Source organism: Leiobunum rupestre, chromosome 6, assembly GCF_980474605.1.
Source record: "Leiobunum rupestre chromosome 6, qqLeiRupe1.1.hap1, whole genome shotgun sequence".
Lineage (NCBI taxonomy): Eukaryota > Metazoa > Arthropoda > Arachnida > Opiliones > Sclerosomatidae > Leiobunum > Leiobunum rupestre.
In genome coordinates, this window is record NC_143389.1 from 12,906,905 (window position 1) to 12,933,841 (window position 26,937).

A 26,937-nucleotide genomic window follows, 5' to 3' on the forward strand; every position below is an offset into this window, starting at 1 on the left:
CGAAATCATAGGCGCAGGCTCCCGCTGATTTTTAGAAAAACGTTTTGAACGAAAAAAGGAGGCAGAGTGAAATACATCATATACATCGAGGAAATGTGATTTTCATAAATAAATACACATGAAGTAACTTGTGATGCGTTGTTTACATTTCGACGGGAAATTCGCGCTCAATGTATTCTACCTCGAGTGATGTTTCATTTTAATGGCCTAGATCAGCGGTTCTCAATTTTGTTTTGCTATGGAACCCTAAATTATCCACCTAATTCTGGTGGAAACCCAACTAATTTTTGTTAATTATCTTAAAAGACTCTTGACAGAAACAAAGATGGATGGCCGCGCTGTGAATTCTCGGAACCCCTGTGACCATAGATAAAATAACTTCGTATATAGATAGGAAACTTCATGTTGTAGAAGTGACGCCAGAATTTTGGCCGACATCTCGTGGCGGCACCCGAATAATATTATTTGGTGAAGTTCGCACTACTCGAAGTCCGTACTAGAACCTTGGTGTAACGCAATCCCAATTGCAAAGGCTTAAGGGAGCTAGATGTATTAAAAGTACTTTTTCTTGAACTGAGAGCAAATTTTAAAAAATTGCACTAAAGAAATAGCATTCAGTAAAGATTTCAAGTTTGTTTTAAACGCTATTTCTGGTATATTTGAAGACATTTACCTTGCAAAATACGTTTATTCCCAAAACTCCGACCTCAAATTCCTCAATACGTTCTACGCTCTTGAGAACACAGCCAACTGGCGTAGTCACTAGATGTCAGGGCAATCTCGTGAGAGTCAGTTTGCCCCATTGGTTTCCTATCTATATACGAAGTTATTTTATCTATGCCTGTGACCCTTCCACAGAACCTCTGGCCTAGATCGTTACTTAACTTCTGACTTTATACAAATAAAAAACCATGAACCATTTAGGCAATAAGTCAACCTAATTTCTTCCCAAAGTCACTTATCTCGTCTTGCTAAGCTATTGCTCTTAGGCAGCGAAGAATCGATTTCTCTGATTGGTCGCGTCTACTAGCGGCAAAAAAATTTTAAATTCTTCCCATAGTAAGCTCCGCGATAGCGACCTAATTGAATCTCCCCTTAAGGCCGTTCACAAATTGCGTTACGCGCAAAGGGGGCTGTCAGACCAGCGTTACTAAATGGGTTAGTGGGAATGTCTCAAGGTGGGAATGTCTAAGGAAGATAAGGATGATTATCATAGAAATAGCAGAGATTTTCGCTCGTGACGGCGGCCAGCCAATGATTTTGAAAATACGTGCGTCACGGATTTAAGCCTCACCATAAGTCTTCAGTATTGTTCCATGGGTGCGTCTCTTTTGGAAATATTTTACTGAGTGGCGTTATCAAGTGAAGGAAATAGCCCCTATTGAGACGCGAGAACAAGAGGTCGCAAAAGAAAAGAAACCCGCTGTAGAGTCTGAGTTGTGGAAAGCTTTTGTTAAATATGTCGTTTGTGAAGAAATGGAAGGATTATATACTTATGGTCTCCTCTACTGAAAATGAGCAATCAACAAAGAAGATTTCGATATTAACCATGCATGGATCTTATAGTTGCCCATCAAGTGGTTGTCTTTTCGCGACCGAATCGAGTCTAGGTGGCGTAACGGCGCTAGCTTCTACGAGGTAGCGCATAAAATCTAGCGTCTGTTACAGACAAATTAAAAAGTCAGAAGAACGTTTTTTTTTTAAATAAACTTATCAAAATATATGCAAACGATACAAAAATTATATTAAAATGCAAGTATCATTTTTTATAAAGTCATATTTACAAATAACGATGAGGAAAACCCATATTATACGCAGTTTTACGAACCTTGAGGAAAACCTAATAGCGTCTGCTTTATCTCGAGGGGTCGGACATTCGGCCAAATCCCGTACCAAATTTTGAGAAATCTACAAAAAAATCGTGGAGTTTTAAAAAATCCAAAATCCATACACAAAAGAGGCAAATGTCCGACCTCTCGCTTTAGCCGCTACCTATATTATTATTATTTATAAAGTCAAATTTAGGAATAACGATGAAGAAAAACTAATAGCGTCGGGTTTAGCCACTACCTATCTAGCTTTCAATGGCGAACCAAAGGGGTCGCAGCTATAGTTTTCGGTTGCGAATAGCCAAAGCTGATCGTTTACTCTCTCAGCATAAACACGATCACGCACAAAACCCAACTTAAAGGGACTTTCAAGGGAGAGCTGTGTGGGCCTGGGGGTTGAAGTCCATTTAAAATACGTCATTCGGTCACCGTTCGTCGCATTTACAAAATTACACCCACACACCTCCCTTCAAAGTCCCTTTCAGTCAGTTTGAATTGCCAGTTTTCACCAATAAAATTGAGATAAACTTATCCGGATTTCCAGTGATAGTATAACCCGGCTTCATAATCGATTTTATTTCGGAAATAGGGTTTAAGAAAGGCCAAATTACAATTAGTCGGATCTGCGAGTCCTGATATACGGAAGGAGAGGAGCTATCTTAAATCCGGGCTGAATTTTTCAAAAGTTTCCGTGGCCCTTTAAAATTCTACCGACAGCCTGCTCCCTGATTGCCATGGAAATCTAACTAAAAGTCATGTTAGAAATAAACTGCTATTAAAGCAGTAGGCTTAATCAGGGCAGTGTCACCCGGTGCGTAGCTCGAGAAGCACCTCCTGGAGCATAAAACAACATTAATAAAACAACAGAGAAGTAATAAAATTAATTTATAACGCGAGTAACACGTACCCCTTCAGGAAGGGACACCCGATATGGTCTGCACACACAGCAGCCCCTACTAACGCTACTGTCTATACCACATGCAGTGGCGTAGGGCAAGGGGCTCCGGTGCAAAAAAACAAATGGGCCCCCTAGCCAATATTTTTCGAAAACAAATTGATAATGAAAAATATTTTATTTTTCTATTTAAAATTTTTTAAATGAAAACTTACAATCTTTTGCGCGCTTTAATGTTTGAAAAATTATCAATAACTTCGTTCAAATTTAATTTTGATGCAGCCTTGTTCTCGATTGCTATCAATGATAAATGGCAAAGCCGATTTTGTCCCAGACTATTCCGCAAATATCTTTTAATTATTTTTAGTTTGCTGAAAGATCTTTCAGCGGTTGCAGAAGTTACAGGTATAGTGTGAAATAATAAAATTGCAGTAAACACTTCTGTATCGTCACATTCAAGAACTCCGAATTTCCTTATAATTGTTGAACAGTCCACGGTTCGGTTAATTCAGGTAGAAGCAAATGGTAAACATTGAGAAATTGAAGCGAAAAATTTGGTCCTATTATATCAGAATATTTTAACTGAAATTGATCACATTTTTGTAATAAAACTGTTTCGTCGATATCTACTAAATCTTTTCGCGTTATAAAATCAAACGTGTAATATATTTCTCTCATACCAGTAAAAGTAAACGCCGCTCTACTAATTGAGATATCAAAATGTCTAACACATTATGGAAAATGGTCACTTTAAAAATATCTTCCATTTTTTCGAATCGGTGGTCAGAAGCTAATTCGTCAAAATGTTTTTTAAATCTTCTCTACCGTTTTACTTGAAATTGGGGATCAATATCATATTTTGCTGCAGTTTAAGTTAGCGGCGTGACGATGCGTCGAAGTATTCACTTTACATAAATACGTGCATTTCCCTAATTTTTCCACAGTATAGCCTAGGCTTAGGGGCCCCCTGCGCTATGGGGCCCCGGTGCACCGCACCGCCCAGCCCTATGATAGCTACGCCACTGACCACACGCTTCTACAGTCAAGTTTATAACTTCATGTATAAATTGATTTCTTCCATTGGCCCCCGTAGTGTAAAGAGTAATGATGCAATTCAGATATTCAAGGTAGAATCAGTTATTTGTAATGATGTACATGTCCATAGTTACCTCAAAAAGAGATTTTATGTTAGTAAAGAAATAAAGATAAGCCAGACAGTCCAATACAGAAAGCGTAGAACAATGTTGTGACGTTTAAATTAGCTATACGACAAAGCTTTTCAGTCAAAAGGCTGGTGGCGGTGATTTACCGCGCACTGTTACTTTACAGTTAGCCAAATTACTATTTGTTTTAGTCTTCTTCTTCCTAGATCAGACTATAAATCAAAAATAGCGTTGGAAGAATCGTAAGTGTCATTTTTATAAACACAGAACATCTACCCCAAAAAGGACCTGCATCCACGGGTCGTGCATCCACCTCGAAAAAAAGGTGCCTCAAAAGTAATTCGGCCTTTTTTTTTTTACAGAAAACAGAAAAAAACGCGTGAAAATTCTTTATTTTACTATATTAAAAAAAGTCTTGCGCAAGCCAGCTTTTACGATAGATTTTTTATTATCGCACGTGCTCGTTTTTGTAAATTCAAAACTGCTGTAACTAACAAAGTGTATTGCATGTTGGCGAAACAGTGGCGCATACAGAAATAAACTCAAGACATCTTGAGCTATGGGTGTAATAACAAATCATCAAGTCACAACTGTCACATGCAAAGCTTTAACGTCCGTGGGGGGGGGGGGGGGGCGCATGTATCCGCCACTGTGACAAAATCGATGAAAATAAAGTTAACCTGCAAGTTACTGTTTGTATAGGGCTTGTTAAATTAATGGCAACTTTTCACCTGTAACAAGTGTTCCCTTTTGTACAGGTAAAAAAAACGCTACCTGTTAAGTATTAGCAGAAGTAAATGAACCAAAGTTATTGAAATAGTGAAAATGATGAGAAAATCGATTCAAATAAAAGGTAATTTCCATCCCAGTCTTTTGAAGCGATAAATTGCACTTGATAATTATGGGTATAACTATTTATATGTTTAAAACATGGTTTCATAAAAACCAAAACGTATTTTTTCGGACTAGGAGCGCGCAAAATTTAAAATTCGAGGTGGAAATGTAACTTCATAAGAAAAACGTCTACAACATATGGGGAGTGTAGCATTCTGATAACTACTATTTATTTACTTCTGGTATTAGCAAAAGCACGACGTTCTGTTTATACGTGAAAAGTTTCCATTATTTCAACAAGTACTATACAAACACTAACTTGCAGGTTCTGGCTCTCGGAAATACTTCTGTGGCGATTTCCTTCTACCTTGAAGATGTTTTATTGAAGCTTCTATTAAATTAATAATTATTATCAAGAGTCGTCATTTCGTACTAGTTTTTCACATTTATAAATGCATGATTAGTTTTCAAGAGGTGAAAAATAGATAAACCTGGCTTAATTTTGAAAGAAATTTATCAATTTTAGAGTTTATTCATTGAGTTAGGAATATAGTACACAATTTTTATCTGCTGTGGCTGCAGTCTCATGGAACACTTTCTTGAAACCATTTATCGACGCTCAACATCTATCATTAGGTGGTGGTGTCACCTATTTTAAAAATAAAGCTAATGGTAGATAACGGTACTAGCTAAAATTATTCTTACACCATTGTCTAATGATAACTGTTTCGGTTCGTAGTGATTTCAAGAAAGTGCTCCTAGCCATCAAATACAAATTTGGGCTCTAGAAGTACTATATTCCCAACTCAATGGGTTTATTGTGCTATTATAAGTAGGAGGGTTAGAGTATTTGTCAGGTAATTTAGGGGTGGGGTCTGTCCAATTTTTACTATGCTAACAAGGGGTTGGGAGTGGTGAATAAGTAAATTTTTGGCATTACATTATTTGTAAACAGCCCCTATTTTAAAAATGTTCCAACAATAACAAATGCGTAGTCACTAGAAGTAATTAAAAATAACTCCATGAGTCTATCCAAACAAGAAAATCTTTCTATATAATCCAACATGTTACAAATTTATTAGAACTAAATGATGTACGGTACAAAAGAAAGTTGAACAATTCCTACTAATATTTGGACTGGTATGAAACTCCTTATAAATGTGTTAGAAAACATGTGGAAAAGAAGGGAGGGGATTTCTTGGAATGCAAAGGGCAGGAAAAATGGAATGTTGTTATTGTGTTAACGTAGGTTTTTAACTTGAACTATTTAAAACTTTTACAAAATCAACAGTAATTTAAAAAATCTTATTTGACATATTTTCATAGTGGAAAAGTGGTAAAATTGGCCACTAAACTTATAGATTTAAAGAATTACGGAACTCATTATTATTTAACTTCTAACTTACACAATTTATATAATACGTCTATGTTTAGCCTTGACTAGATTGGTTTTGTAGGAGCTTTAGAAATACTCCAAACAAAATTACCAAGAAAGTCTACAAATCATGATCAGATCATACAATAGGTTCCTGTTTGAAAGAATATTGTACAAAGTCTTAGCTTAATATAGTAATGTCCCACTCTGATGTTACAAATATACAAACCATATAGGCAAGGTATTGTAATGTCACTGGTAAGCTAGCTTTATTGAGATTTGCGGCAATTGCACCACGTTCACCCCAGTGGCTAGTTTTTCTGAAAGTTTTCTGAGCAAATATTTTGCACCATTATTGTTAATTTAGTTAAACAATTCACGTAATAGTCGAGTTACACACGCGAATCTTTATCGAACTCTTAAATACAAGTACAAAACTTATAAAGGCGCTAAATTAAGTTCTCAATTTTCCGGTCTAATAAACATTAAATATTAATATATTTCCTCTATCATTGTACACTTTTTCTTTCAGACACCACACACACAAGCGCGCACAAACATTAATCCTCAGCTGTTTTGTAAGAGTCACGACGTCTTTTCTTCATGCGTTTGTAGTAATTCTGGGCCATAGAGTTTACGATTGACAACACAAAATACGCAATCATTGCAATGACTACTTTCTCAAAAATCCAAGCTAACCAGCTACTCTCCTGAATTTAAAAAAAATTAATGATTAAATTAAACCATTTAAACAATAATAAGGCTATAGGTATTTTAAATTAGTTTTCTGTTAGACTATAAGAATTATTATTGTTAAAATCATAAAAATAGGGCGACTATATCTTAGGTATTTCAACATTTTAAATCTTAAATGGTACGTAAAAAATTATATTACTTGTTGCACAGAGTTTCCAGCTCGTCGATGCAGTTTAGCTTTTTGTTTGGCAAAAAATTCTTTGAATGGAACTTGAAGATATTTCCCAAAATAAGGAATATGACTGAAAAAATATAAATTAAAAAAATTGTTGAAAACATTTGTGGCACGAAATAATTTAAAAAAAAAGTTATATTTGAGTATATTTAATACCTTATAGCTCACTAGCATATAACAAAACAAGCTATAAGTAGGAAAATTTAAAACCTTAGTTGGAAAACTTTGTTTCAGAAGTAACTAGAGAAACTACAGACAAGTAGAACATAAAGCACTATCATGGATTACGGAAACGCTGTTATTCACCAGAATTTACATGACATGTAATTTGAAACAAAGTTTTGCCTACCTATGAGTCACATATGCCAGAATAGTAAATGGTATACTTGCTGACACGTTACTAGATTAGACCCTCATTCAAAAGCCAACGAATTTTATAGACTTAAAAAATTAACAACAGTAACATCATTTCATTGCTTACCCTATAATATGGACGAGATGGTTAAGGTGGTTCTCGTTAAATGCTACAATGACGAAAACCATTTGTATATGCATCTTAATGACTGCTTTACCAATCACAGTTGCACCAAAAAAGGTCCAAAAAGGAACCAAGAAATGACCACAAGTTATACCCGCTAAATCAAAAAGTGGGTTTGGAATCTAGTGGAAACGAAAAATAAGTTTCAGAATTGTTTTGAGATAAGAGTGTAAAAAACAGTAAGTCCTATTTTGCGAAAGAATTTTTTGCATACTTTTGCAAAACTAGTGCGAACTGGCCATTTAAAGACCTATTTTGCGTTATTTTGCAAAACTAGTGCGAACCGGCAATTTTAATAATAGCGCCCGATTGTGCTATAATAGTATTTTTCGCAAGGAATCTATTGCCATTAAAATTTTTTTTTGGAAATGAATACTTAAGAATTATCCAAAGACTATACATTGGCACCTGACAGCGCCGCACACTCGCTTCGCTTGATCCATCTATAACGCGACCTAGAGGACAGTACGCATCAAGTATATAATTATAAATTAACTATATCTCCTTAAGTGTTCATTTAAAATTAAAATAATTTTAAAGGCAATAGATTCCTTGCAAAAAATACTATATTATAGCACAATCAAAACAAATATATAGGAGGGGGCGCTTTTCTTGAAAATAGCCGAATTATCTACCATCGCACTAGTTTTGCAAAAGTATGCAAAATATTCTTTCCGCAAAATAGGACTTTCTTAAAAAGTTAAAAAAAAACTTACAGATGCACAGAGCAGAATTCCAAAAAACCCCACTCTTTCCACAAGGTTTTGGATCACAGCTTTGGCTTTATGAAGAAAAGGCTTTTGGGAAAATCGTACAAAATAACAGTTAGTATGTCAAGGCATTAATATTCCAGGGCAACCAACCTTCTCTTCATCTTCGTCCTCTGACTCTGAAATTACTTCTTCAACATTGTCTTGACCAGATAATCGAGCTGTTAAAAACAAGCCAATTAATTGAATTGGGTTTATCATTTAAGAAACCATAAACCAAATTACAAGTTATGTATCGCAAAATTTATTTGATGGAAATACCAAAGAATTTCTTAAAGGGAGGAGAAAATAAATTTAAAAATTGTCTGCTAGCTGATTTTTAATTACTAACAGTTATGCCTGGCAGAAAAATATCCACAAGAAATATAACTTTATACTTTAAGCAATGGACTCCATTATATAAGGAAATTAAAGCGTGAGTAATATGTTTTGGTCTTAAAGGAACAAGAAATATTAAGTAGTCCAAATGTGAGAAGTGAACGTCAAAAATTAAACAAATTAATAAAAAAAATGGGGTTAGAAAGTAGCACAAATTATTTCTGAAAGTGAATTGGAACACTATCGCATCCCAAAAAAGCAATGAAGATCATCATGGAGAGAGTGACCTAATCTCCTTTCTATGACTGCCTGAATATTCCTGACGAAGATGTGATACCTTCTCCAATTCACTTCCAGATTTACGCTATTGTATCATTCTAGGCAATAAAGACATACCAGCTCTGGCCATGAAGTATGGTGGCAGTTCCCCTAAAGCGGTTCCAACACCCTAAAAAAATAAACCACATGATTAACATAAACAATACAAACTATTCATATGAAGGAAATACTAACCCACATGAATGATTCTAGTCGCACTTTACTCATTAAACGAAAAATAGTTACGGCAGTTTTTGTTCCAACTGAGTCTGGACAAATTATTCTAGAAAATTTTAAGAAGAAATTAATGGAAAATTCCCGAAACACCTTGAAAATATTTCTGAAACTTTAAATAATATCACTATGCTGTAAAGAAAATTATTCTAGTTTTTAAACCTATTACTGAAGGATAAGTCATTTGAGTCATAGAAATAGCAGTTTAGAGTCCGAGTGCTTGAACTCGCACAAGTCAACTAGTGACTTGAGAAGACAATTACTGGTGGCCAGGTTAAAGTGCGTAGGAGGGTGGTGACAAGCCCTTCATGCCAACCTAGCCAACAGCTGCCTACACTTACTATTACCGTTAACCCCAGCAAGTTTTTACCCAAAGGGGAAACCCCTTTAACCAGTAGGGAGAGAACTTATAAACTCTACGAAGACTGAGTGGTTGCAAGTCTTCACCCAGAGCCACAAGCTGGGATAAACCTCGGCTCCTCTTACTGAGAGACAAGAGGGCTAACCACTAGAGCTGCTACCCCACCTTACATTACCATTGCACATAAATTCCTTTTGTCAATAGAAATGTTTAAAAATAAATGAAATAAAACCATTTTTGAAATTAAAAATTAACAACTCTGATAATAACACTTATTTTGTACGGATAATATATTTTGTATAATTGAACGTACACAAAGGGAATTAACTTACTCATCTGGATAGGGCGGTTCAGGAAAATTAACACTGCCACATTCATACGCTGCCAGCGTGACCGCAGCTATATGAGGACCCTAAAAATATTTAAACATAAGATTAAAAAAAGCACCTTATATAATTGAAAGTAGTGTTCGTACGGGTTCAAAATAAAGTTGGGGTCAGGGTGGGTCTAACCCCGCGAAAAACAATCGGGGTCAGGGTTGGAAAATTCTTTGTATTTATTATCAATAGAAAAATTATAAAAATATCCCAATTTCACTGGTTTAGATTAGATAGTGTATCTTGTGTCAGCCAGCCACTGAGCCTAGGAACTATTAGTAATAGTAACAATAGATAAGATAGGTAGATATTAAAATAAAGGTCTATAATGTTTTTTTTTTAATTTTTATGCTTAGGCATTGTAATTGGTTAAGTAAGTTGTTTAATAAATTAACAAGTTATTTACAAAGTTGTAACTCCACACTCCTTAGCTGAGACAGAGAACCCGAAACAATGGCAATTATGAAACTAAAACTTAAAAAAGCGACTTAAGTCGCAGTAAAGAGTCAAGCGAGAACAACTTCAGCGGCATCAGCCGAAGGTCTTTTGGATCATTCTATTGTTGCCCACGAAAAAAGGGAGAGAAGGAACCTATCTAGATATTTTATATTTTTAGTCGCCGCAAATATTTAAAATTACATTCCGAAAACATAACCCCGAAAAATGGAAAACCCCAACTTAGTTTGCGACAGTCGGGGTCGGGGTCCCCGTTCGAACACTAATTGAAAGGTAACAAACCAAGTAAAGAAGAAAAGTATGAAGTCCAGTTCCTAATCCTACTGACGAAAGGACACCCAACCCAATCCAGTAGGCGCACCAGAGAACCTTCTTTTGTAATATTTGTACAAACTAACGAAAGAAAATAAACATCAGCTTCTGTATTGTAAAATTGACAGTTGTTAATATAATTTTGATGGATGGAGTTACGTAGGGAGAAAATCATAAACAATTGTTTAAAAAATAGGAAAGGAGAAACCGAATTACAGGTAGCATCTGGAATTATAATTACACCCATCAAACTTATTCTAATTCCTCCAAACACTCATTCTACCTTTTGATGAGGTCCATCGATACGGTATGTGACAATACAACAAAGAAATGACGCTAAAAGTAATGCAGCAACACGTCTGTTTTCCCATAATCTAGAACAGGGAAGTAATTAATTTCAATGGTATTTTCAAAATTTCATTAATGTAAAAGTAAAACATTTATTAGGTTATGATTTGCCATAACTTGTTGATTTATTCGCTAACGAAAACTCCGGCAGCGCCCCCTATCCACACTGCGTGTAACTGTATAGTGGTGATCAGCATTCAGTAAATAGTGGTGTGCTACTGATGAGATGGTATTATATACGTTTTAACAGCGAATTAGTGTTTTCTTGGTAAGTAGGATTGAATGTCAAGTTTAAAGACATAATGTTTGGTTCTAATTATATACTGTCATTAATATTTGAAGTCCTTTTGGATTTACTTAAAACATTGTGAGAGTAGGCCTTGGAGCAATATTGTCTCAAAAAGGTATGCTAACATTTAATTGGTATTCTATTATATTATCATATTTTAACCTTTATTTATTCCATAATAGTGAATCTCACCATGGTTCAAATTTGGAAATACATTGGGGAAAAGCCAAGAGCCTTAGAAGAAGGAGAACGGATGTTTAGAGAAAGCCCAAAAGGATCAAAATGGGATCAAAATGGAGGAAGTTGCCCGGGCCAATTTTTCGTGGCTTAAAAAAGTACAAGTATTGGAATATGGCCTCTTAATTAACTTAAATAATCAATTTCTAGCTTTTAGTCCAGATGGATTATACATGGAAAATGTAGAGATAAAATTACTCGAGATTAAGAAGAAAATATCAATTGAAGATGCTGTCGCTCAAAACAAATTTAACTCCTTGAAAATTGGAAAAGACGGAATTTAGTTACCAACTAACGATTGTAGAGGCTACTATGCACAAATTCAGCTTGGCCTTTGTGTTACACATAAAAACATGCTCATTTTTCTTGTATTCTCCCAAGGGCTATCTTTTAATTGATATTCAAAGAGACGAAGATTATTTGAAACAAAACATAGTCAAATTGTGCAATTTCTATTTCAAATTATATTTACCATTACTAGTCAAGAGTAAGTGATTTTTAAAACAAAAAAGTTCCTATTTTGTACTGTGCCAATTAGTATTATATATGAATTTGATCAATTAATGTTATAAATGAATTTTTACTTGAAGTCTTATTTATAATAAAAGATTTATAAACTTATTTGATAAAAATTAATAAAATAATCATCATCGTCATTAAATAAGATTTAAACTTAGTCATCAAATTTATCATCTGCTAGAATTGGTTTTAGTAAATTTACTAATCCACATATGACCTTCAGAATTTCGTCACAGTAGGGAACTAAATCAAGGTCAAATTTATCATTTAAAATTTTAAATAATTTGATTCTTTGAATGGTTATCTCCACGTGAACACGAGCGGATGCAATTTTTTGATTTTTTACACTTTCTTCCTTACTAAACTGTTATTTTTCTCAAAAATGGATTGATGTGTAGAGCTATGCCATTGGCCGAACATTCATCTTCAATAAGGAAGCCTAAATTTAAGTTGAATGAGTTTTAAAATATTTTTTTAACATATTACACTTTTATGCATACCTTTGTCAACCATAATTCCATCAATAAATTGTTCACAAAGATTTATGACCCCACTCTCAATGGTGACTTCCTTGTCACTTACTTTTCCACCCCAGGGGTCGCTAACGAGCGTGATCATGCCAGAAGGTGAAATTCCAATGAGAATTTTTATTGTGTGAGTTCCTTTATAATGGCTGTAGGTTGCCACTCAGTCGTGAAATGTGTTGGGCTTCATCATAGGTACTTCTGAGCAGTCCAACACAATGCGAGTATTATTAAACTCTTTAAAACATTTAGGAAAGTTACTTCTGATATTTTCCATATCCGGCCAAAAGATAAATTTCTTCAAAACTTCAGCAAGGGCACAAAGGGTTCTTTTGAAATATGTTGAAACTGTTCGATTCGAAATGACAAATAATGAAGCCAAAGCGTCAAATGTCAAATTTGACTTAAGCTTCATTAGGGTTAACAACACCCTATCTTTTACAGGCATTAGAAAATTAGAGAGCTTGCTCTGGTTTTCAAGCCCTAAAACCTCACTTGAAAGGCTTTCAAATAGTTCTTTCCCAATGCCAGTAAGAGACACAAAATCAGCATTTTTCATTCCATTGCTTGAAATTCCAACTCTTGACCCAGCAAAATACTTTCCATGGTCCAAAGAAACTTGAACACCAATAGACGCATTCATTACTCTAGATGGTTTGTGAGATTGGTCCTTTCCTTGAGCTTCAGTTGTTACTTCAGATAGCATAGCTAAGTTTGATAATGACAAAACATTATCATCCGGAGCTGGTTCACTTGCGCTTTCAACAACTTTTGGAGCAATGGAATCTGTTATTGGTGATATTGAACATAGAACTGCTTGATTTAAAATTAAATTTGTGTTATTATTCTATTTATTATTTCACAAAAGTTTACCATAAAATAAGAATACCTTTAGAACGCTTTACGTAACGTTGAGCTCGTTCTTTTAATCTAACTTCGGTTGATTCTTTAATTGGCTTACATGGCAATTTTTAGGAGGGAATGGCGTTACATTTCAAACGTCTTCTTACAGATCTACCATCTATTGATGAGTTTTTCGATTAATTTATTTAAAAAAAATTAATATTATTTGCATCTCACCATTTCTTTCCAAGAAGTCATCATCTGTAAAATGGGCGCTACAAATCTGAGCCCACTTACTAGGCCTTTTCCCCGACTTTATCTTTGTTAACCATACATTTAAAAGTTTCTTACAACTTGGGAATTTATTAAATGATAATCCTGGCTTTGGTTCTTCACTATTTTCTTCAGTTTTACGTTTTTTAAGCGCAGTATTATTGCAAAAAGGGACCGCACAACTTCTCCCACATCTAGCATTAATGTGAACCGCCATATTTCTTGGATTTGTTTTGATTTTGATCACCACTATACGCTGGAAAACCAAGCTGCAGGGGTAGCGACGGCAGCGCCACCTATACCCGTTTCGCTAGCGAATAGGATTGGTAAAACTTGCACTAAAACATTTCTCACAGCATGGAAATAATATAATCAGCTAGGCTAATACCCTAAACACCATGAAGCGAACCCAGGAACCCCAAACAGAGTTGCCATAGATTCTTCAAATTCAAATTCCCTGACTTTCTCTGGTTTTCTGACTATTTTCAGAGATTTTACCTACATTTAATGCAAAAAATTGCCAAACTTTAACCTATATTTTAGTAAATGTTTACCCCTGACTTTTTTCAGGTTTTCCAGGTACTGTGGCAACACTGTCATATTCTCTGTTAAGCCATATAGATTCTTGGCCCAAGGCATCAAGCTACATTTAATGTCATTATTCAAGGTGGCTGGGTTATAATGCGTAGGAGGAAGCGCTGGCAAGTCCTTCATGCCATGGGAGAGAGTGCAGTATGACTGAAATTTATTTCCTATTCACTGTAATAGTGACAGCTCTAAAGAAGACACTATTAGTTTTTCATCATAGTTATTCATAAATTTGACTTTATAAATAATGATACTTGCATTTTAATATAATATTTACTTCTTTTTATGAATATATTTAAAAAAAAACGTTCTTATGACATTTAAATTTGGCTGTAGCAGACCCTAGATCATACTCGCTACCCTGGAGAAACTAGCGCTGTTAAGCCACCTAGACTTGTTTTGGTCGCGAATAGGGTTTGTGCTACAGTGACTAGACTTAAAACCAGTTTTTCATTATACTGCATAAGCGGTGGTCAAAGTTCTGGCAGCTAGGAGCAACAAACACAGCACCCCACACCAGGAGAACGCAACCCGTCAAAAGTCGTGCATTTTCTTGTCTACAGTTTTCATTGGTTAGACGCTTTAGCGCTTGCTGTCATCAGAAGGGGAAAATTCTGAAATTGACTTTTGACGGTTGCGTTCTCCTTGTGTGGGGTGCTGTGTTTGTTGCTCCTAGATGGGAAAGAAGTATTAGAGTTAAATTGAAAGAGTTGAGAAGAGAAGACTCACTTGGAGGCGCCGCTGGATATGTCTAGCACCAGCTCTCGTATAAAGTAGTCGATGGTCGTGATGGGCCTCTTCCAGAGCACCAGGCTCTCCTTCTCGAGGCGCTCATCGAGTTTGAACTTGAGGGACAGGGTAGCGTGGTCGCCGCCAGGGGTCGCCTTCTCCTTGTGGGCGCTCATGGCAGACGCGCTTCCGGCGGCGTGCGAATTGTTGGATCCGCTGGAATTAAGGCCTCCATTTTCGGTGGTTTCCGTCGTTTTGCGATGTCGAGAGACTGGAGAGTTGCCTTTGCCATCAGACATTTTTTGTTTGTCCCACTTTTCCAGTCTCTTCACCTATATCGACGAACAAAGGAAAGCTTTAGAAAGAAATTCACGAAACCACTGATATAGAACACTAATTTATTTATTTACACTAAGGCAGAATGAATATCTTTGAGGAAAGATCTACTACTGGAGAGGTTATTAGGATACCCACAACAGGGTTGCCACAAAATTCTCAGATTCAAACTCCCTGTTTTCCCTTACCATTTTAAGTTATTTTCTCTGACTTTTTAACTTTTACATTTATCAGAAGCAGGAATCCATACCTCTACTAGGAATGTTTATCGCGGCAGATTTTCGTCTCGATGTGGCTGACGATTTTTTTGACGTAACTATGTTAACGTGAGAGGGGAGCGTGCAGCAGAGTCCGACACCGCCGCCGTTTACGCCGCCACGTCGACGTTTCTTCGGCACGACGCCGTACTATTTTCTAAAAAAATCCAAGGGCTCTTACTCTAGTCATTATAATTATTGATCAATGAATGATTTATAGCAGAAATTCTATGAAAGAGTATAAAGAAATATGTTTTAGTTTCTGGTCACTCTTGGTGTATTTACTGTATTATATTTTTTAAATTGTTTGTGGGCCTTTCTAATGATTTCGCTGCAGTGGTGGATACAGAAAAACTCAAAGGGGCGCTAAATAACATTTTTAGATATGAGTGTAATAATATAAAAATGACTGATCATTTTTACATCGGCGTCGGAGAGGGTATTTTTTCTCTCGTAGGTGGGGCCAAAGCCGTCAGAGTGATCTTACCATACGCGATACGGCAGGATCAGCATTCCAAGTAGAGGTATGGATTCCTGTCAGAAGTTAATAGGCTAAATTTAATCAACTTATATTTCAGTACAAAAGTTATTTCAACGTTAAAAAACCTTTCAAGGATCTAAATAATAATAACAGAATTGGCCATAGATCTAAAGTAAAATTACCTTAAAAAGTGTCAAGATAAAACTAAATTCCCTGACTATTGACAAATACCCTGACCTTTCCCGACTTTTTTAGGCCCATTTTTAAATACCCTTACTTTTCCCTGACGTGTGGCAACCCTGTACAACAAAGACCATTGGCTAATAAGTGTCGCGGGATATGTCACCAGGGCCGCGCTGTGTTCAGGCTGGTTCCTAGCGCCCTCTAGCCAAGCTTCTAGCTTCTTTTCAAATCGAGAGACCAGACTTACAAATAGTGGTCCTCCTCGTGTCTATTTTTCACGAGGGTCACTGACTCGTAGGGGAGTGAAATGTGGGAGTGAAAACTGAAAAAATATACACAGAAACTACAGGAAAAGCAAATAGTTTATGATATATTGTGAAATTTTTTAAAAGTATTTAATTTAAATTGGGGTCCTGGACGGTGACCCTCGACCCCTCTATAAATGATTTATTTCGAGGGTCAATTACCACCAGACTGCCCCTAATTGCGAGTCTACGAGAGACACTAGGCTTGCGCTAAAACGGTTCACAGTGTTTTCATACGGTTTGGTTAACGATATCTATTTCCATTACCATCGCCGAAACCTGATATTGTAACTATCCACGGGAATCTCTCCGGATCAAGTTTGCGCGCTTGGTTCTAGTGGAACAGCTCAGATCGTTGCGCCACTGGAGATATTTACACCAAAATATTGAACACGCGCACGAACCACGTTAGGCTTAATATCTTCAGCTCGGCATCTAACGGTTTTAGGAACGTGCAAGGAATTTCGGTGGAAACTGGAATGGCTTCTCGATTCTGTTTTTAGGAATTGATGATTCCTAATCTATACGCACATTTTATACTACCAAATTCCCCTAAACTACAACATTCATTGTCATTTTTGGCTCCGTAATGGGTTGGTCGTTTTATGAAGTAGAATTATTTTAAATATTTTTAAAATTCTGAGAATTAGTATATGTTCCCTGATTTGGCCTTTAGCGGGGGGGACAATGTTTTTGCCAAAAAAAAGGTGACAAGTTAACTGGTTTTTAGAGATAACGCAATTTAGTCACGATATCCTTTTCATATACTCAAAATTAAAACAATAATTCGTGTACTACGGTATCCATAACGACACTGAAACGAATTCCAGATTCAAATGCCCTGACTTTCAAACGATTTTCCTGACCAAATATTAACAACTTTTTAAAAACGAAATTGGGCAAATTGCAACCTACAGTTTAGTAAAATAGTTCTTAAAATTCACAGATTTTTCCGGATTCCATGTACTTTGGTAACCCTGTTTACTATGCCTACGACGAGGACTCGGGGCAAACATTTCGTCAATTGATTTGGCTAATAAGAAAGTTTCGGTAAAATGAGGTCGAATTTACGATTGACGAACTACGAGAAACTTACACCCCGAATCAATAGCGGAATCAAGTAAACACTTACCTCATTGTAAAAATATAATCTGTAAGCCATATTTTAAAATTTCGACTAACGCAATTACAGGGAACCGTTTCTAAACGCGTTTAGGGCTTCTCTAAATCGTGTTTCGCTGGAACAAGGACTTCTCGAAGGTCTTAAGAGATGCGCCAACTTCTTGAACCGGGAAGAAGTTACTCGCGAATGAATCTATAATTAAACATCTCGACAGACAGTTCTCGGAGGAGACTCGCGGTGACACTAGATCAGGAATCTTACGAGCCAAATAACACTTTGGCTGCTGCGATTCAAAGTTTTCGACGAAGAAGCGCAATTGAGGGGACCAAAAAAATCTTGGATGAGAATCAAGAAACGATATTTCATTTTACAGCAATTAGGCATAGCCAGAATGACTCGAAAGAATGGGATTCAAATACTCCTGAATAATGGAATGGATTAAATAGACGGTACGTGTCTAGATTTCTAAGGGTTGATACTCTGTGGATAAGAAAAATGCGAATAAATAGCATACAGGGTGGCCACAGTTTTTTCACACTCAAATTCCCCGACTTTTCCAGGGTTTTCCCTGACTATCTCCGGAGATTTTTCCTGAATTTTAGTTTGCAACCGAAATTAAATTCCCTGAAATTTCCCCGATTTTTAGACAAATTCCCTGAAATTTCCCTGATTTTTAAAACCAATTCTAATTCCCTGACTTTTCCAGGAATTCCAGGTTTTCCAGGTACCGTGGCAACCCTGGCATAGATCCAAATGGATCGATTTCACATCCGCGTGGAGTTTGTAAGTTATCTTTCCGGCTGGTTAGAGGAGTTTTCCCCTTACTATTATAACTTGTAGGGGTTATCGGTAATAGTAAGTGTAAGGACCTTCCAGCGCAAATTAACCCAGCCACCGGGAATTGGCTTCGACAACCAACAGTTGACTTAGGCCTGGGTGGTTCCTTGGGTCAAATTTGAATTGGTTGGATCGGGTATCACGAGCTACGGAAAGGGCGGAGCTACGGAAAATCGGGCAGAACATCATAATTGATTTTGTGGCCCTTTAAGCAGAGTGCTCTTAGAAGTTTCAACGACAATCTTGGAAGAATAACATTAATGTACTTATTTTTGCTAACAAGGAGACGAGCCGAGGTGATTTTCATCGATTTTGTTTAAATTCGGTGGATAGGTAGACCTTTATGTTAGTTACTTGAAATTTCCCAAAAGGAAACGTTTCGACGTGCTTTTGCTTTTTCATGGCAACCAAATATGTTTTTGATTACTTAAAATCTACCTATGGAAATTAGCATGGAGAAATCGCAGATTTTATTGGTCTCCCCCCCCCCTTGAAAAATTTAGCCAATTTAATGTAACCTAGGAGCAACAAACACAACACCCCACACAAGGAGACCGCAACCCGTCAAAAGTCGTGGATTTTCTTGTGTACGTTTTTCATTGGCTAGACGCTTTAGCGCCTGCTGCCGTCGGAAGGGGAAAATTCAGAAATTGTCTTCCCCCCCGCCCGTAAAACGTTCAGCGTAAAGGCTCGTGACGCTCGTCCAATGAAATTCGTACACAACCCTTCGTTAGTGTGTTTAAAGGCCTAGGTTTTCTTCTGCCTGTTTTCCTTGAAGTTTTCTTCCCGCCGCGCAAATATCCTGGTGGTAGGCCAAACGCACAACACGTTGGCCTACCACCAGGATATTTGCGCGGCGGGAAGTAAACTTACAGGAAAACAGGCAGAAGAAATCCTAGACCTTTAAAGGCTAGCTGCGTTCTCCTTGTGTTTGTTGCTCCTAGATGGAACTTACCAATTGTCCTTCCATAACCAAAATTTTGGCAATTTACTTGCATTTACCCAATTAACACATTTTACTAATATTTACCGAAATGTACACGCATATACCCAATTTGACCCATTTTAAATAATACAACCAAAATTTACTTGTATTTATCCAATGTCTGCGATTCCTGCATGTTAATTTACATAGGAAAAAATACATTTTTAAGTTATAAAAACCATTTTTGGTTACAATCGCTAAAACATGAAATCAGCCTGGTTCCTAAATTCTTGTTAATACTCAAGTCGAAGAAAAATCGGTCAAGCGTACTACACAGCGACAAAATGAGTGCGTGAACAATATTAAAACCTTGGAGTTCCCTGAGAATACGATTTCGCCTTAATTACTGAAGGCTTTGGATTCCTAACTCAAACAATCTAGTCACTTATTTCACGATCGACCTTTCTACTAAATCGGTTAATATATAAGAGAAGTAATTAAGTTCATTCCTTAATAAGAAAACCTTCGGGATGTAAATTTGTACTCTTTAGAGTAAACTAATTTAATTAAGTAATGGAAAAGATGGTTTGAAACTACAGTTTTTAAGATGATTTGAATTCCTTAACTTTCAACTACAAATTCTTAAAAATTCATTGTCCTTTACCGGACCTCTAAAGGGAGTATGACCCTCCTTGTTTGGTAGGGTGCGCCATAGCTTCTCTCTTTTCTTACTCATGGCGCTAGTCTAGAACGATAGTAGAAACACCCAATTCTTTTATTAGATGAAGCGTGCCCGGACTGCTCGCCCTGAAGAGGTTTTCTCACTTGAAACCTTTGTTTTATTTTCCGAATTAGTGTTTTTCTTTAAATGAACCCTTAATTAACATATAAACAATAATATCCGAGCTATAAATTAATTATTTTCATCATAATTTGGATATTTATTAAAATGTAATTTCTTAATAATGAGGTACGTGGTTTTAGATTCACGAAAGACGTTCTGGTAGATATGAGAAATTAAAGCACTACGAAAGCGGTGATACTTTTAGTGGGATAATTCCCCAAAAACCATTGTATTTCACACTACGTATAAGAATGTACACGTGGTTAGAAAAATGAGGGGAGTGAATTATGTATTGCCCCAAATTCCTGAAAAGTTATACTCCCTTTAATGCCTACTATCGAATTCCCTGACTCGTGATAGCATCCGAGGCACGCGGAGTCAGTTGAAAGACCTTCAATCGATAAAATGCCTTTAAACGGCGATAAGAGAGCCTCGTCGTCCGCTATCATCAAGTGATCCGGATTACGTGTCAGGGTCAGTTACTCCCAAAGGGGACGGGAAACACTTCGGAGTCGGCTTCTCTCGGTTCCCGAAGAACAATAAACAACGCTGGAGATGGATTGCCCTTTACAAGTACTCTGTTCTAATAGTTAGAACCATCAAACAATAAAACCGAGAACTTATTCGGGTACCTAAGCACGGTTGCCACCAAAATTTCCGTTTCAAATTCCCCGACCACTTTTAAAAATTATCCCGCAGCCTTTTGAAACTTTAAATTTTACTTTTACAGGGTTCGTACAAAATTTCCGGAATTAAATTCCCTGACATTTCCAGGTTTTCCCTGGCCATTTTTATAGAATTAATGAATCGTTTGAGGTTAAAGTCTTGAAAAATATTTTTATATGTTTAATACATCTTTCAAAAATTTAATTGCCTGATTGTTTTGGGGTAATTTTATTATTGAAAATTCCTTTGCTTTTGGACCATTTCTGGGCTCCCAGTGATTTTTTAAAAAATATTTTAGGAAATATAGGAAATTTAATAGAAAATATAGGAATTTATAGGAACATTTTTAGCCAAAAAATAGGAATTTATAGGAACATTTTTAGCCAAAAAATAGGAATTTATAGAAACATTTTTAGCCAAAAACTAGGAATTTATATGAACATTTTTAGCCAAAATATAGGAATTTATAGGAACATTTTTAGCCAAAAAATAGGAATTTATAGGAACATTTTTAGCCAAAAAATAGGAATTTATAGGAACATTTTTAGCCAAAAAATAGGAATTTATAGGAACATTTTTAGCCAAAATATAGGAATTTATAGGAACATTTTTAGCCAAAAAATAGGAATTTATAGGAACATTTTTAGCCAAAATATAGGAATTTATAGGAACATTTTTAGCCAAAATATAGGAATTTATAGGAACATTTTTAGCCAAAAAATAGGAATTTATAGGAACATTTTAGCTAAAAATAGGAATTTATAGGAAAATTTTAGCCAAAAAATAGGAATTTATAGGAACATTTTTAGCCAAAAAATAGGAATTTATAGGAACATTTTTAGCCAAAATATAGGAATTTATAGGAACATTTTTAGCCAAAAAATAGGAATTTATAGGAACATTTTTAGCCAAAAAATAGGAATTTATAGGAACATTTTTAGCCAAAAATAGGAATTTATAGGAACATTTTTAGCCAAAAATAGGAATTTATAGGAACATTTTAGCTAAAAATAGGAATTTATAGGAACATTTTTAGCCAAAAATAGGAATTTATAGGAACATTTTTAGCCAAAAATAGGAATTTATAGGAACATTTTTAGCCAAAATATAGGAATTTATAGGAACATTTTAGCTAAAAATAGGAATTTATAGGAACATTTTTAGCCAAAATATAGGAATTTATAGGAACATTTTAGCTAAAAATAGGAATTTATACGAACAATTTTGAAAAAATAGGAAATTATAGGAGTATATTGAAATTATAGGAATTTATAGGAACTCTGGGAGCCCAACCGTTGAGGGTTTCGGGAACACCGGACCTAAGCCAGAGCTAAGCTCTATTTAGAAGGCAAATTTTCACAAACGTTAAGGCGGTTTTCTAACACATTATTTTTAAAAATATAGGAATTACTGGATATAGCTATAGAAAAACTAGATAATTTCGAAAAAATAGGAATTTATAGGAACAATTTTGAGAAAATGGGAAATTATAGGAGCATATTGAAATTATAGGAATTTATAGGAATTATAGGAACTCTGGAAGCCCTGCCATTTTCAAATTCCCTTACTTTTTGGGGCCATTTTCAAATTCCTTGACTTTTCCCTGACCTTTTAGTTTACATTCCCTGATTTTTCTAAAATTCTTAAAATTCCCTGACATGTGCGTGACTTTTTGTAGGCCTACTTTCAAATTCCCTGATCTGTGGCCACCCTGCTAAGATAATGGCAGTTTAGCGTTAACCTCTGGTACTTCGCAGTGTTAAATTTCTCGGATTTTTAATAGAAAAAAGCTAACAGATGGCGATAGTATTTGCGAAAGAGTACACGAAAAATAAAAAATATACGCCATCGCATAATCTGAATGCATTTTTCATAAAATATACAAGGCATGAGACGCTACAAGGGCAAGGTTAAGTTGTACCTGAGCAAATACAGTGGATCAAGCCACATGTTTCCCGCTAGGAGCGTTGTTGCTTGCTCCCTTTTGGGAAAGCGATGTTGATTTTTTGAATTTCTAAAATTTAATTAAATTAAAACAAAATTTTATGATTGATTTTTTTAACTTATAGACCTATTTTGGCAAATTGATTAACAAAGCGGTAGTGTAAAATAAAATTGAATTATAATTAAATTCAATTACTATTTAAATTTAATTTAGTATGCTTTGAATTCGCATTGCTAGAGAACCTACTTGTGAAATATAATACGTTATCTTTATAATAAATGAATAATATAGTAATTTATATTCCATAAATAATAAATGAATTAATATAGTAATTTATATTCCATAAATAATAAATGAATTAATATAGTAATTTATATTCCATAAATAATAAATGAATTAATATAGTAATTTATATTCCATAAATAATAAATGAATTAATATAGTAATTTATATTCCATAAATAATAAATGAATTAATATAGTAATTTATATTCCATAAATAATAAATGAATTAATATAGTAATTTATAATTCATAAATAATAAATGTAGTAATTTATATTCCATAAATAATGAATATAGTAATTTATATTCCATAAATAATGAATATAGTAATTTATATTCCATAAATAATGAATATAGTAATTCATTTTTATAAATAGTTACAAATTAAAAATATTTATTGATGGTGTGTAAATATTTTAAAATTTTATTAGTTAGAAATATAAGATAAAAAATATAATTAAAGGATTTTATAGCAGGGTTATCTTATTTAAATCATATGTTTTTAAAAAAATCAATGATTTAAATAACAAAATTTATTTCAATGGAGGAATAAATAATGGAAAACATGAGTTCTTATAAAATTAAAATACGTAGAAAATTGGAGCAAGCTTATATTATAAATAGTAATTAAATTTAATTGAGATAACTAATAAAAGTAAAATAACCGTTAATTTTATCGAAAAAGAGCCATTAATTGCATAAAATCAATAAATTCAATAAAAAAATCCGATTTATATAAAAAAACGATTGATTAATTTTTAATTAAATAAGTAAGTGCCAATCCTGTTTTATAGGAAAATATAGGATCGCTGGGAGCCCAGCAATAGGACTCAGCCGATATTGCTGCTGGAAGCTTAACTTTCGATTTCTAATGGAGCTAGGCGTCAAAACCAGTTGCGTTACCCAAATACGCGGAAATCGCTTCGAGGAAAAACTACTTTCTTTCTACGTGCCGCGTTCAAAGAAAAGATTCTAAATTTAAAAATATAATTTTAAAATCGTTTCTAGAATGAGGACAGCGTACGGGTACGATCAATTTATATACCACCGATGGAGAATTTAGATAACGTTTGATATTAGTGTGGCGTAAATCTTTTCAAGAAAATTTTACATCTTTCGTGCAACTTCGAGGGGCCGGCTATAAGAAAAATTTAAAATTCGGTACGCCTACAACATTTAAAATCTTATGAAATCTGAGTTGAAATGGATTTAATTAGAACAAAAAATCAAATCGATCTAAATCGAAGAATTCAAATTGATCTAAATCGAAGAATTCAAATTGATCTAAATCGAAGAATTCAAATTGATCTAAATCGAAGAATTCAAATTGATTTAAATCGAAGAATTCAAATTGATTTAAATCGAAGAATTCAAATTGATTTAAATCGAAGAATTCAAATTGATTTAAATCGAAGAATTCAAATTGATTTAAATCGAAGAATTCAAATTGATTTAAATCGAAGAATTCAAATTGATTTAAATCGAAGAATTCAAATTGATTTAAATCGAAAAATCAAATTGATTTAAATCGAAGAATTCAAATTGATTTAAATCGAAGAATTCAAATTGATTTAAATCGAAGAATTCAAATTGATTTAAATCGAAGAATTCAAATTGATTTAAATCGAAGAATTCAAATTGATTTAAATCGAAGAATTCAAATTGATTTAAATCGAAGAATTCAAATTGATTTAAATCGAAGAATTCAAATTGATTTAAATCGAAGAATTCAAATTGATTTAAATCGAAGAATTCAAATTGATTTAAATCGAAGAATTCAAATTGATTTAAATCGAAGAATTCAAATTGATTTAAATCGAAGAATTCAAATTGATTTAAATCGAAGAATTCAAATTGATTTAAATCGAAGAATTCAAATTGATTTAAATCGAAGAATTCAAATTGATTTAAATCGAAGAATTCAAATTGATTTAAATCGAAGAATTCAAATTGATTTAAATCGAAGAATTCAAATTGATTTAAATCGAAGAATTCAAATTGATTTAAATCGAAGAATTCAAATTGATTTAAATCGAAGAATTCAAATTGATTTAAATCGAAGAATTCAAATTGATTTAAATCGAAGAATTCAAATTGATTTAAATCGAAGAATTCAAATTGATTTAAATCGAAGAATTCAAATTGATTTAAATCGAAAAATCAAATATAATTCCTGTACTATATGACACGCCAAACCGAACAAAATGCACCTTTGGTAACTAGCCGATTCAAATGTTAATTTGTTTGCTATCATACATCGTAGCCTCTCTAGCTGTCTCAGACTTCGAACACAACTTAATATAACCTCTACATGTAACTTATATCATTAAATACCTGGCTTACGTCCTAAAATTGTGCCATAATAAACTCGGGATAATCTTTGGAGTCTGAACACCAAATTTGATTATATAGGGTAATATAGGACTCGCATTTTTCAAATTTAGGGCAAATTTCAGCTTCAAAACATCTAATTTTAAAAGTAAATAGCTTAATATTTTTTGATCAATTTTTATTTATCACTAGAGGCAACAAGTTTAACGGACAGCGAATTACGCCGCTAAATAAATAAGTATATAAAGGACATTTCAATATATTACAGGAGAAAATAGGATAAATCCTAAAATACAGGATTATATTATTCAATTCAATTATTTCGTTTCGTAATTTTTTTAGCGAAATTTGACTCCCATATTCGGATTCTGCACTAAATTTATACTTAATTTGCATATTTTCTTTGGTATATGACTATTAGATACCAAAATATTCGAGAAAAACTCATTTTAAAGTTTTAAAATCGAAAATAATCTTAAATTAAAAAAAAACTTTGCAAATAATTTAATTAAAAGTCTAAAACTTTGGGAAACTAGTTTTCTTAAGCTAATATACTCGTAGAAAAAATATTTAAAATTACAAATTAGGCAAATTTTCCGCTAGTCGAATTGACATGGAATGACCTTATTACAGGATTCGGATTGGATTTTCAGGTTTTCCCGGGTCAATTTGCCGAAATTTCCCTTTAACGTTTTTGAGGTAAATCTTGCAAAATATTTCTTATGCATTTTTTTAATACATCTATCATAAATTTATTTGCCTGATGTTTTGAAGTAATTCCCTAACTTTTTGGAACCATATGGAAATTCGCTGCTTTTTGGAACCATTTGGAAATTCGCTGACTTTTTGGAACCATTTGGAAATTCGCTGACTATTTGGAACCATTTGAAAATTCGCTGCTTTTTGGAACCATTTGGAAATTCGCTGCTTTTTGGAACCATTTGGAAATTCGCTGCTTTTTGGAACCATTTGAAAATTCGCTGCTTTTTGGAACCTATGGAAATTCGCTGACTTTTTGGAACCATTTGGAAATTCGCTGCTTTTTGGAACCTATGGAAATTCGCTGCTTTTTGGAACCTATGGAAATTCGCTGACTTTTTGGAACCATTTGGAAATTCGCTGCTTTTTGGAACCATTTGGAAATTCGCTGCTTTTTGGAACCATTTGGAAATTCGCTGACTTTTTGGAACCATTTGGAAATTCGCTGACTATTTGGAACCATTTGGAAATTCGCTGACTATTTGGAACCATTTGAAAATTCGCTGCTTTTTGGAACCTATGGAAATTCGCTGACTTTTTGGAACCATTTGGAAATTCGCTGCTTTTTGGAACCTATGGAAATTCGCTGCTTTTTGGAACCT

The 26,937-nt window shown here is 34.4% G+C and overlaps 2 protein-coding genes and 1 long non-coding RNA gene across 5 annotated transcripts in view; 1 reads left to right on the plus strand and 2 right to left on the minus strand.

Annotated features, from left to right (window-relative positions):
* Positions 1–5,791: 5,791 nt before the first annotated feature.
* LOC149939305 (vacuole membrane protein 1-like) overlaps positions 5,792–26,937 on the minus strand; it is a 37,810-nt gene continuing 16,664 nt past the window's right edge. The window contains exons 4-14 of the mRNA XM_090180188.1: positions 15,062–15,393; positions 10,995–11,085; positions 10,682–10,792; positions 9,899–9,978; positions 9,167–9,254; positions 9,050–9,101; positions 8,429–8,496; positions 8,282–8,362; positions 7,509–7,687; positions 6,992–7,094; positions 5,792–6,806 (exon numbers count right to left, since the gene is read on the minus strand). Coding sequence (XP_090036314.1) covers positions 6,657–6,806; positions 6,992–7,094; positions 7,509–7,687; positions 8,282–8,362; positions 8,429–8,496; positions 9,050–9,101; positions 9,167–9,254; positions 9,899–9,978; positions 10,682–10,792; positions 10,995–11,085; positions 15,062–15,393 — 1,335 coding nt within the window. The 3' untranslated portion in view covers positions 5,792–6,656. The remainder of the gene's footprint in view (positions 6,807–6,991; positions 7,095–7,508; positions 7,688–8,281; positions 8,363–8,428; positions 8,497–9,049; positions 9,102–9,166; positions 9,255–9,898; positions 9,979–10,681; positions 10,793–10,994; positions 11,086–15,061; positions 15,394–26,937) is intronic.
* Positions 11,394–11,906, plus strand: LOC149939306 (uncharacterized). The gene is made up of 3 exons (XR_016481430.1): positions 11,394–11,463; positions 11,531–11,683; positions 11,743–11,906. It is a non-coding gene; the product is annotated as an uncharacterized LOC149939306 (long non-coding RNA).
* Positions 12,286–14,292, minus strand: LOC149939307 (uncharacterized). Of its 3 annotated transcripts, none has more exons than XM_090180189.1 (4): positions 13,709–14,292; positions 13,518–13,649; positions 12,605–13,444; positions 12,286–12,543 (listed from the first exon to the last, which is right to left on the minus strand). In XM_090180189.1, exons 3-4 carry the CDS (start codon positions 12,720–12,722, stop codon positions 12,464–12,466), a joined length of 198 nt encoding a protein of 65 aa, XP_090036315.1. In that variant the 5' UTR covers positions 12,723–13,444; positions 13,518–13,649; positions 13,709–14,292; the 3' UTR covers positions 12,286–12,463. The 3 variants fall into 2 exon arrangements, 2 of the variants coding, with proteins under 2 accessions (XP_090036315.1, XP_090036316.1); XM_090180190.1 differs by lacking the exon at positions 13,518–13,649 and having other exon boundaries at positions 12,605–12,976; positions 13,823–13,837.